The following is a 12,730-nucleotide window of genomic DNA, read 5'->3' as shown; positions in this document are numbered from 1 at the left end:
GTCCCTTCACTTCCCTGGGGTTCAGTGTCCTCCATCTTTAAAATGAGAGGACTAGATGGCCAGATGATACAAAAAAGGTTAAGAACCCCTACCCTAAAGAAATCTCCATGTAGCTTCTTGCTGGGCCAACACATGGACAGCACAGGAAGCTGGTCAGGTACCCTGTACAAGTACCTACCTCGGGCATGCATGCCACTTCATACCTGATATCTGAATGAGCCTGGATCTTTTGTATCCTGATATCAGAGTCTAGTACATTCAGCAGCACTGCCAGCTGCCTCACAAGCATGTCCTTCTGTAGCTCGGTAAGTTGTCCAACTTCCACCTGCAGTATCAGCTCTACTAGGCCAGTCTTTTTAGGGTCTGGGGAAAAAAGAAGGCATAGAATTTCCGCTTGGAAAATATGTAGGTATATCTGGAACAATATGGATACTTTGGGTGTAGCAGAGGTTTGGAATCTGTTGTATGACTTCCATGTTTAGGAGTGAGGACTCAAAGAAACAGGGTCTTCACCCTCTCCTCCATTCATGCCTCTTATTCCTGCAAGTTTGACCATTAAAAGCACTGTTTATGAGTCCTTTCTGATGGTTCTCTACCACAATATAGTACATAAATCCACTTGGATCCATCCCCAAAGCCCATCAGATTTCTGCCTTATGGCCTCTGACCCAGCACATAGTCCTTGTTCTTTTCCATAAAGCAGAGAAGCAGTGATTTGACTCCCCCCACAACTCTGCCTAATGACTTGGCATTGTGAGAACATGCTGGTCTATTTATGAAAGACATCCAACCTGGCCTTTAGTTCTTTAAAAGGAATGAAGCATAAGAATTAAAGCTGCACTGTATCATTTTGATTAGCAATATACAGCAACATTCATTTGTAATCAGCTTTTTTTATTTCACTGAGGTCTCCCATTGCTTCTGAGCAGTAATATAAAAAAAGAGAAACTACTTTCATGCTATCAGGGGAGGACATTCTTGAGTAGGGCTGCTAAAATGCTACACAACTCAGACTATTTTCTTTGTTAATATAATATAATACATTAATATAATAATAGCTTTGTTAAAAAGGAGAACCCTTGGGGCAGCTAGGTGGCGCAGTGGATACACCACTAGCCCTGGAGGCAGGAGAACCTGAGTTCAAATGTGGCCTTAGAAATGTAACACTTCCTAGCTATGTGATCCTGGTCAAGTCACTTAATTCCAATTGCCTTGCAAAAAAAAAAAAAAAGAGAACCCTCCCCAAATGATAAGAGATAAAAAGATATGAACAAGCAATTTTAAAAGGAAAAAAATCCAAGCTATCAATACATATTAAAAAATACTCCAAATCAATAATAATTAGAGAAATGCACATTGAAACAATTCTGAAATTCTACCTTATACCCATTTGATTAGCAAAGATGACCCCCTAAAATAACCAACAATGGAATAGCTGGAGGAAAACAAGCACACTAACACACTGCTGGTAGAACTCTGAATTGGTATAGCCATTCTGGAAAGCAATTTGGAATTATGTTCCAAAAGTCACTAACTTGTGCTTACCCTTTGACTTGGCAATACGACTACCAGACCTATACCCCAAAGAGAGCAAAGAAAGAGGAAGATGATACACATGTACAAAAATGTGGGGAAAAAAGGGGGAAACTAAGGGGATACCTGTCAATTGGAGAATGGCTAAACAAATTGTTATATGGTACATTGCTGTGCCATAAGAAATGATGAAAGGAAAGGTTTCAAAGAAACCTGGGAAGCCTTATATGAACTGATACAGAGTGAAGTGAGCAGAAGCAGAACAATTCATGCAATAACAGCAATAGACAGACAACTCTGAAAGACTTAGAAACCACGAGCAAGGCAGTGGCCCAACATGATTCTAGAGGACTGGAGATGAAACAGGATGGCCACCTCCAAAGAGAGAAGTGATGGATCAGAGTGTAGAATAAAGTATGTGTGTGACAAGCCTAATGCAGGAATTCGTTTTGCTTGACTATATTTGTAATACATTTTGTTTTTCTTATTTTCTCAATGGGTGGGTGGGAGGAGACTGTGACAGACAGAATTTAGAACTGAAAATAAAATCAAATCAAATTAAAAAAAAAAACAATTCCAGGAGCAGCTAGGTGGCACAGTGGATAGAGCTCTGGCCTTAGAGTCAGGAGGACCTGAGTTCAAGTCCAGCCTCAGACACTTGAAACTTACTAGCTGTGTGACCTTGGGCAAGTCACTTAACCTAAAACAAAACCAAACAAACAAACAAAAAACCCAACTCTGATGAATGCATAACCAACCACGTTTCTGGAACACTCACAATGATAAATGCTGCCCACCTCCGGACAGACAAGTGATAGTCTCAAGCTAAAGAACAAGAACTACATTTTTACATGGCCAATGTGGCAATGTTTTTGCTTGATTATGCACATTTCTTACAAAGGTTTTATTTCTCTTTTTTCTACCTTCTTCCTAATGAGGGGAGGTGAAGAGAAAAAATAAGGTAAAATGAAAAAGAGAAGCCACTTTTTCATAACAAGTGATTTCCCAATTAGAAGTTGCTAAGACAGGCAGCATTAACCCTGGGATAGACAGTCAGACCTCAGAGTTATGAAGACCTGGGTTCATGTCCTGCCAATGACAAGTGACAATGATTCACACACTCTTGAGACAAGACTTAACCTCTTAATGCCCTAAGCAATTATGCAGAACAGGTGTGGAACTGCATTGTTGGTGGGAGGTCCCTCACAGATGAAATCATAAATCCAGACCAAAGCAACAACCACAAAATTGGTTACTAAATTGGAAAGAAACCCAAAGGTGGACCACATAAATTAGAAATTTGCATAACAGATCCCAAAGAAACAGACAACTTGAGGGTGATGGTCATACCAGGCTGCACTTCCACTGTAGCAGTATCAATGTCAGAGTCTCCTTGGAGGTCTGTGACTTTCAAGTGGAAAGTATAGACTCCTTCCACCAGATTGATGAGCTGCAGAGATGCACTGTGGTCTGAGCCATGGATTACATCCTAGAAAACACATGCAATTCAGTACATTATTTATTAATAGTAATTCCTGACTAATTAGAGTCTCTTTATCAAGGCTTTGGCTCCTCATCCTTTCCTATAGCATTGCCATGTATAAAGTGTCATTTCTTTTAAAGAGTTATCTGGAGATTCTAGAGGCCTCTCCTGAAACCAAATGTGCAGAGACACTCTTCTCTGTCCTGAGGAGTCAGGGTACAGAGAATCCCAGTAGTGTGCCAGCAGGCATGCAGACACAATAATCATAGCAGCTTACATTTGGATAGCACTTTCCTTATGAATACTTTTGCTTAAAATTTGTGTGGGGAAAGAACTACTTTCCCAAAGGTCACACAGTTGGCAAGAATTGAAGCCAAAGCTTGTACTCGGGTATTTTGACTGCAAGCTCAATGCTTAGTTAGAAAGCTTTTGTTATCTCAAATAGAAAGTACCCACTTGTAAGAAGAGCAGTCACATTACATTTCAGAAGCAATCAAAAAGGTACCCCATGGAAAGTTCTATTTAAGAAAATAACACTCCATCAAGCATGAGTTCAGCAACCCTTTGAAAGGTTTAAAGAACTGACTAAATGCACAGCATCATTATTCAAAAACCCTTTACTATTATAATCCTCCTTTAAGTAAAATTCAGAGGACTTAACTATGTATCTCTCAACCCCAAGTTGGAACAAAAGTCATGATCTAATTAAATCTAAAGCCCCAGAGATGGAATCTCATGTAGAATGGTTCAGCTGGGAGGCAGAAGACCTACGCTCTAATACTGACTTTGCCAATGACTGAGAGACTTCAGACAAATTGCTCCCTTCTTTTTACCTCAGATTCCCCATCTGGGAAAACAGAATGATGATATCCCTTCATTGGCTTGGCCTTTCAGGTATGATGTGATGATAAACAGAGACCACACAAACACACACACACACACACACACACACACACACACACACACACACACACACCCCTGGATGCTCAATCATTGAATAAACATTTATTAAGCACCCATTGTGTTTGCTAAGCATTAAGAAGGCAAAAGACAGTCCTTGCCTTCAAAGAACTCATAATCTAACCAACGATGACTGGGAAGAATTGAAGAGCGTGATGCCAATTTTATATCCTCTGCCTTGGCTGCAAAGATAGCATTCTGAAGTTCCTACACCATCCAGAGTTTTGCCAGGAAAGGAAGTGAGGCAGGATTCCAATGTTTTTAAATTAGGAATAGTGAGAAAAATACTCCCCTTCTTTTAAATCTGTATATTTGCTGGTAAATTCTACCATGCTGAAATGGCTCCAGTGCTGAACTGCATCAGTCAGCTGATGGCCAGACTAGCAGAGGTTCATCCACCTGGAATCATAATTAGAATTTTTCTATCTGAAGCAAGAAGCAGAAAAGTTACTTTTAGTGGCAGCAGTTGGTGAAAAGAAGACAGAGATCCTGGGCCCTTGCATGAGGCCGGGAACAGGGCTCACTCCTTTGGATCATCCAGTAGTTTATAATCTACTATAATCCAAGCAAAAACCATTTATTAAGTGCCTGGTATGTGTAAGGTACTCTGCTAGGCCCTGGAAGAACAGTCCTTCCCCACAAAGAACTTACAGCTTTAAAGTCATCCTTGACTCTTCCTTCTCCCTTACTTGATATATTGGATGAACTGCCAGCCTCGAAGATTCTGTTTCCATAACATCTCCCACATCTGCTCCCTCCTTTCCACATTAATGCCACCACTCTAACTCAGGTCTTCATCACCTTTCACTGGGACTAGTAAAGTAAATTGCTAATTGAAGTCCCAGCTTCCAGTCTCTCAACTCTGCTGTCCAAAAAAACTCCCTAAAGTCCAAGTCTAACCATATGACCCTCCCATTCAAGAATCCTCAATGGTCATACCTGTTCCATGTTTATAACATGTAAATAGATTTCGTTGTTGTTTAATCATTTTTCAGTCATGTCCAACTCTTCCTGACCCCATATGGGGTTTTCTTGGCAAAGATACTGGAGTGGTTTGCCATTTCCTTTTCCAGTTCATTTTACAGATGAGGAAACTGAGGCAAACAGGGTTAAGTGACTTGCCCACAGTCACACAGCTAGTGTTTGAGGCTGGATTTGAACTCGTAAAGAGGGTGTCTTCCTGACTCCAAGCTATCTATCTACACACATATATACACATACATATATACATATATATGTACACACACGCACATACACACACATAAATATTCCTATTTGATCCTCACAACAATCCTGTGAGGTAGACGCTATTATTATTGCCATTTTACATATGAGGAAGCTGAAGCTGGAGCTAAGAGAGTTTAAGTGACTTTCCTAGGACCATACAATTGGTAAGTGGCAGAAGGAAGATTCAAAGTCAGGTATTCCTGACTCCAAGTCCAACACTCTCTCCAGTATGTCACCAAAACAGAAGGCGTAAATAACTTTTTTTTCTAAATGCTAAACTTAGGAGCTTTATTTTATCCTGGGGCAACTAAAGATTCTTGAGCAGGAGAGTCACATGGTCAGATTGAGATGTTAAGGAAATTATTTTGATAGACTGGAGAGATTGGAGACTGGAAACTGGGAATCCAATCAGCAGGTTACTTCAATAGTCCTGATGAGAGGTGACAAGGCCATGAACTAGAGTGGTGGCCATTTTGTGCAGAGAATGGGATAGATGGGAGACACTATGGAAATATAATCTTCAAGAAGATTATGGATTATCTGCTATAATCACAGATAAAGGAGAGAAGGAAGAGTAAAGGATGGCTCTAAGGTTGTGACCCTCAGTGGCTACAAGCAGGGCAGTGCCCTCAATAGAAATAAAGGGGGGTTGGGGAAGGGGTGATGGTATAGAGGAAAAAGATAATGAGTTCCACTTTGTACACATTGAGTTTGAGATATCTGTGGAATACCTAGTTGGAGATACACAATGGGCAATTGCTGACATGCTATAGATGTTCAGGAAAAGGATGAGGACTGGATTTATAGATCTGGAAGTCATCTGCAAAGAAATAATCATTTAACCCATGGAAGCTGATGAGATCACAGAGAGGGAGGTGAGAGAAATGATTATTAAAAACTAATGATTCTCCTTTCTTTTCTACTTTCAAGACCTCAGTCTCTAGAGGTCGAGTTAAACTTCTCTATCTGACCCAACCAACCCTACAAGGAATCTCTAATCTCAAGTGAATTCCATTCAATCAAGCATGGGTAAAGATTGATCCTTTGGTTTGGAGAGCCCAAGGCTGGGCTATCATCTAAGTGTAGAGACAATTTCTTTGTCCTGGGTAACATAAAGTCATTCTCAGCCCTTCATTTTAATATAGCTCACCTTCCATTGTATTATCCAATCAGAATTGATTGCCACTCCTCAGGAACACCTACTCTTTGAAGAGTATATGAACAGTGAGTCCACTGACATGATTGTCTTGAGTCTAAGAAAGAGACAGCCAAATGACCATCTTTTTATTAATAATGTGCTGGCCTTATTAATAAAATTAGTAAATTACCCAGAAACTATGTCTCTCAAATTTTTTTAATCTTCACAGGGGTTATATAAAGAGAAGACCCAGGACAGAGCCTTGGGGGACACCCACTGTTAACAAGCAGATGATGGATAATGATATAGCAAAGGAGACTATAAAAAAATCCAGGAGAAAACAATGTCACAAAAGCCAAGAAGAAAATATCCAGATGGAGAGATAGTGTGTTTAAGGCTTCGGAGATATCAAGAAAGATAATGACTGAGAAAAGGTTGTTGGATCAGTTAAGCTATACCTTGGTAGCATTGAAGAGAACAGTTTCTCTTGAGTGATCTCTATAGAACAGATCTAGCTTCTCTTGGAAGCCAGGATTGTAAGGGTTGAGGAGTGAATAAGAGAAGGGAAGGCAATGAGAGTAAATGCCTTTTTTTCTGGGACATTGTCTTAAAAAATAAAAGAGCCTAGGATAGCTTCCTATTTTAAAGAATTGTTTTTGTTAATTATGTGCCAATTAAGTCATGCAAGTCCAGCTAGAATAGCAGGCATGAGAGTGGGCAATATGACACCCTCACTCACCACCCTTTTCTCTGATCTACTACCACTATTCCTATGCACCTACAGGTTGGACCTTGGCCATCCATCTCTCTCTATTCATACTGATGTTGGATGAGTCCAAGCCCCAGTCAGGGGCTGGCAAATGATTGAGACCTTCCACCATGACAGAAAGGCAGTGGAACCAGAAGCTTACCTGCTGATTTGACCAAGACCAAATAGAAGAGAGCCTAAGCAGACTCCTCCTGGCCCCCCAGCATGTATGTTGGTGAAAGGGAATGGAAGAGACTAAAAAGTCTTAGGCAATATGGTATTCTCCTATTGTCTGTAACAATCCCAGTATCTCTCTTTCTCTCCAAGAGACCTGGAAACAAAAGAGAAGGATCCAGGACCTCTAGGCAAAAAGGCTTAAGGCTAAGGCATCTGGAGTGCCAAGGATCCATCAGAGGGAGGGAGGCTAGTACCCAAAATGGCAGAACTTGCTGGAGGCTACTGCTTTGAAATTGGACAACTCCACACTTTTCTCTACTTTACTGTGCCCAGATACCCAATGTTGGAGTCAGGGTATACCTAAAGGCAGAAGAAATGTCTGGCCCTGACTTTTCCAGATCCTAGTGGGGGAGCAGAGTCTAGCATGTTATCTGACCTACCCTTTTCCCTTCACCTTCCTGAGCATGACTCACATCTGCTCATCCTGTGCCCATGGGGCCAATTTGGCACCATCTAACATTATGCTGTGCCTAGGTAAAAATCCTATGTACCCCAGCCTTGTTATAGTTCTCTGTTATCAGCAAACTGCTGGCCAGCAGGTAATGATGTTTTCTTCTTTGTCATTAGCAACTCATGCAACTATCTACTAAGGTATGGAGGGGTTGTGATCTGCATCTGTGGGAGGAATACTCACAATGAAGAAATTCCAGATCTTTTGAAGAACCAGGGCAATAATAATTCACATATAGCACTTAGTTTAATAAGCACTCATAACAACTCTGTGAAGTAGATAGCATAATATTGTATCTTCATTCTACAGATGAGGAATTTTAGGCTCAGAAAGATTAAATGTCTTACTCAAAGTCATATAACTGGTAAATGTCAGCTCCACTATTCAAATTCAGGCCTTCTGATTCCAATTGCAATGTTATTTCTATTATATTACATTACTTTTCTCTTTAATCAAATAATCCTTCCACCTGCATTTGCCAGGCTATTCATGCTCAATAAGTTTGGCTGCCCTAATGAAAGTAAATTCACAAAGGCTTTGCCATGCCACATGACATTATCAAAGGATGACTCAAATACTTACTCCAGCTGCTGGACTTTGACCATCCCGGATCCACAGATAAGACACAATTCCTTGGTCATCAGTAGACCTTGAACCATCCAGAGAAATGGAATTATTGGGAAGCACAAGAACATGTCTGCCACCAGCCCGAGCTCTAGGAGGATTGTTGTTTTCTAAGTCACATGGAATAAAATGGAAGCAAAAACATTTTCATTCAAAACACTGGTGATGGAAATGATGACCATATAGAGCATATTAAAAATCCATGGTTAATTTATTTCTCAGTTCTATAGATATAAGATGTACAAAAGCTATAGTGTATAAGAATCCCCTCTATGAAATATCAAGTGGTCACTCAGCCTCCACAGACGACCTTCAGTGATAAGGAACCCATTACCTCCTTAGGCAGCTGATTCCACTTTTGAACAGTTCTCATTATTCGGAAGCTATTCCTTCCATTAGCTAAATACTAGCTAATAATAATAATAATGATGATAGCTATCATTTATATAGCACCTACCCTGTGCTGGGCACTGTGCTAAGAACTTTACAAATATTATCTCATTAAACCTCACAACAACCCTGAGAGGTAAGTGCTCTTATTATCCACATTTTACAGCTGAGGAAACTGAGGCTAATGAGGTTAAATGACTTGTCCAGGGTCACACAGGTAGTTGGGGTCTAAATTTGGATTTAAACTCAGGTCTTCCAGATTCCAGGTCTACTCTACCACCTAGCTACCTAAATCTGCTTCTCTGGAAATCTTACCCACTGTCTTGGCTTCAGCTTTCTGAAGACAATGATTACATTATATTATATAACCGTTAAGTTTTCTCCTCTCTGAGCTGTCTCCAGCTCCAACAGTCATTCTTTGCATGACCTTGTCTCTCCTGGTCCCTCACTTTCTTGGTTGCACTCATGTGAATAGGCATTGGCTTCTCTTTGTCCCTCCCAAAACATGGGACCCAGAATAAGATATACTCCTCCATGTAAGTTCTGATGAACACTTCACTTGCATGTCTTTATATCCCTAGTTTTTAGCATAGTGCCTGACACACAGTAGGTGCTTAATAAATGCTTATTGAATGACTGACTTATTGACTGTCAGTAAGCCCCTGTGAAAATGGGAACTCAGACTCCAAAATGTGTGTCAGGGGAGGGTGAAGGTAAAACTGCTTAGTGAGTTGAACGCTAAGGAAGAACAGGGAGGCAGCAAATCCCCCTGAGCCCTAGAAGGTTGGGGAAATACTGAGGAAATACTGAGGAAAAGAGAATAGAGCTCAAGGCTAATTTTCCTCCTCAGGATGAACTTGTCTTTGAACTGTACCCAAGAAGAGTTCTTGCATATGTCCTTCCTTTTAAAACATCATATACCTGTGTGACTTTGTGCACAGCACTCAGTTTCCCTGGGCCTCGGTTTTCTCATCTGTAAAGTGATAGATAGGAAAACCTCTGAGGTCCCTGCCAGCTCTAGATTAATGATCTTTGTCTTGTTATTCTACCAGTGTCTTCCTATAACAAGCAAGTCTTCCTATAATATCAAATTCCCTGTGAATTTGAGGACTGGAACTTGGTTTGTTGTTGTTATTTTTCAAATTCCCTTGGAAGCCTAAGAAGCAGATGGAGACTCCCACCTCCCACACCCGCGATGATCACATGCATCAGTCCAATGTTTAGGGCCAAAGGTAAAGAAACACCTCCGCTTACCCTCCCTGACAGCCACGGAGAGGGTAGCCATGCTGCTCAAGCCCTGGCGATCCTTCACTGTCAGTCGGAAGTGGTAGGTGCCAACCTGCAACCCAGTGACTGTGGCTACAGCTTTGTCGATGTTTTCCATTTCCACAGCACTTGGGCCACTGGAAGAAAACAGCAAGGGTTGCGGGTGGAAATTACCACATGCAGCTTTGATTCTGCCAGGCATTATTATCTACATCCTTTTGAACAATCTTATTTTTCAGTAGGAATCTGCATTAGCTAGAGAATTCACGATGGGCTTAGACTGAAAGAATATGGTGGCATGAATTCTACATTGCAAGATTTATCAGCCCTGAGGACCTTTTATCAGGCTCTGTTGGATTCCTGGGAATAAGGTACATATTGATAAGTTAGTAAAATGATCTGCCATTTGGATAACAAGACTTGCATACTATTTCTAACTTCTCATTTAAATAAAAACAAGAAAATTAATGAGAATATAAGGTGTGGAGCCGGACATTCTGGGTACTAGTCCTGGCTTTGCCACTCATTAGTTCTGTGATCTTGGGCAAGTCACTTTGAGACTCAGTTTCCTCATTTATAAAGGAGGGCATTGGATTACATGATCTCAAAGTTCCCCTTTCAATCCCCAAGTCTACAGTTTTTTTTTTAGGTCAAGGTTAGAATGGTATGTACTATTATCTCCCATATTCTCAGTTATCCAATCAGTCATTATAGTCTGTTGTACCAAAGACCAAGAAGGACGTTAATTTACCCTGCTGTTGGAGGCCTCTAGGTGGTTCAGTGGATAAACACTGTGCCTGGAGTCAGGAAGGCATTCAAAGCCAGCCTCAGACACTCATTAGTTATGTGGCCCTGGGCAAGTCACTTAACCTCTGTTTATTTAATCCACTGGAGGAGGAAATAGCAAACCACTCCAGTATCTTTGCTTGTATCTCAACTGGCTAGAGAGTTGAACACAACGCACAGACATACACATGCAATTTGGTCTAAAATACAATAAACTCAATAAGGATTTGTGCAAGGATCAGGAAAGGGGAGCATAGATTTGGGGAAAGAGTTGTTTGGTCATGTCTGACTCTTCATAACCTCATATGGGTTGTTTTTTTTTTTTTTGCAATGATACTAGAGTGATTTGCTACCTGATATTTTCCCAGTGATAGAAAATGATGCCTTGGTCATCAGTACTTCTGCTTCCATCAAGGACCATACTTTCCACAGGGAATATCAGCTCTTTGTCTGGGCCAGCCACAGCTACAGGAGGACTATTGTTTTCTACAATAACAAAACCAGAATGTGAAAATGAGCACTTTTTAAATTATATTATCAATGCTCGGATTCTTTTTTAAATGTTTGTTCTGAATTCATTTACATCAAGTCACATAGTAATTGGACCCTCAGAACCACTAAGACACAGTTTCATGTGAAAAATGATGAAGATCCTGCAGAATAGATTTTTAAAAAATCAATCAACATTTATTAAGTCTTACTATGTGCCAGATACTGTGCTAAATACTAAGGATATAATAGGAAGCAAAAGAAAGTCCCTGCCCTCAAGGGCTTACAATCTAATGGGGGATACAACATATAATAAATACATACAAATCAAGCTGTATTCAGGATAAATAGGAAATAATTAACGGAGGAAAGATATTTGAATTAAGAGGGTTTAGTGAATTTTGTTGTTGTTCAGTCATTTTCAGTCCTGTCCAATTTTTCATGACCCCATTTGTGGTTTTCTGTTCAAAGATCCTGGCAGATGCCATTTCTTTCCCCAGCTCATTTTACAGATGAGGGAATCAAGGCAAACAGAGTTAAGTGACTTACCCAGGGTCACACAGCTAGTAAGTGTCTGAGGAGGTATTTGAACGCAGGAAGACAAATCTTCCTAACTCCAGGCCCAGCACCCTATCCAGGAAAGGCTTCCAGTAAAAGATAGGATTTTAGCTGGGATTTAAAGGAAACTAGAGAGGTCAGGAGGCAGAGTGGAGGAGGTTGAACATTCCAGGCATGGAGAACAGCCAGAGAAAATGCTCTGAGCTGAGAGATGGAGTGTCTTGTTTGGGGAAGAGTCAGAGGGCCAGGGTCACTGGATCAAAGAGTATGTGTTGAGGAATAAGGTGTAAGAAGGCTGGAAAGGTAGGAAGGGGCTAGTTTATGAAGGTTATAAACATATTACAAGGATGGGACATTACATACATTGTCAAAAAAAGTTTCTGTATTGGATATTTGGCAAAATTCGCTTTCTTTGTCACCAGGGAGAGTTCAAACAAGGGTAGAGGTAATGAGTCTAACATAGAGCCAAAAGTTATTTTTGACTTTTAAATAATTTTTTAGATTTCAATCATTTAAATTTTAATTTAAATAAAAATTTAAATGATTTTTTAAATAAATGAATGAATTAATTGAATAAATGAATGAATAAAAGTTCCTAGAATTCACAGGATTCTTTCTGAGTGGCTTATTGAGATTTCTGCACAACCATACCCAAGCTCTAAATGAAATGCCCAGCTGTTGCCTGTAGGCCAAGAATATTTGCTACAGTTTTCATATAACAGATGACACAAGCTACCATATCTACCACAACATTTGTGACTAGATATATAGCTACTATGCAGATTACTGAAATGGCCCACAGTAGCAACCAAACGTATCATGTAAAATATGCTGTCACCA

General features: G+C 40.3%; 1 protein-coding gene across 1 annotated transcript in view; it reads right to left on the bottom strand.

Moving 5' to 3' along the window:
* The window catches only part of KIAA0319 (KIAA0319 ortholog), a 126,742-nt gene that overhangs the window by 20,979 nt on the left and 93,033 nt on the right, over positions 1-12,730 (bottom strand). The window contains exons 12-16 of the mRNA XM_020986843.2: positions 11,197-11,329; positions 10,046-10,194; positions 8,360-8,511; positions 2,884-3,022; positions 204-363 (exon numbers count right to left, since the gene is read on the bottom strand). Coding sequence (XP_020842502.1) covers positions 204-363; positions 2,884-3,022; positions 8,360-8,511; positions 10,046-10,194; positions 11,197-11,329 — 733 coding nt within the window. The remainder of the gene's footprint in view (positions 1-203; positions 364-2,883; positions 3,023-8,359; positions 8,512-10,045; positions 10,195-11,196; positions 11,330-12,730) is intronic.

Source organism: Phascolarctos cinereus, unplaced genomic scaffold, assembly GCF_003287225.1.
Source record: "Phascolarctos cinereus isolate Bilbo 61053 unplaced genomic scaffold, phaCin_HiC Scaffold_4;HRSCAF=312, whole genome shotgun sequence".
In the NCBI taxonomy this organism is placed as follows: domain Eukaryota; kingdom Metazoa; phylum Chordata; class Mammalia; order Diprotodontia; family Phascolarctidae; genus Phascolarctos; species Phascolarctos cinereus.
The sequence above is the reverse complement of the archived record's forward strand: the minus strand, read 5'-3'. Positions and strand labels throughout refer to the sequence as shown.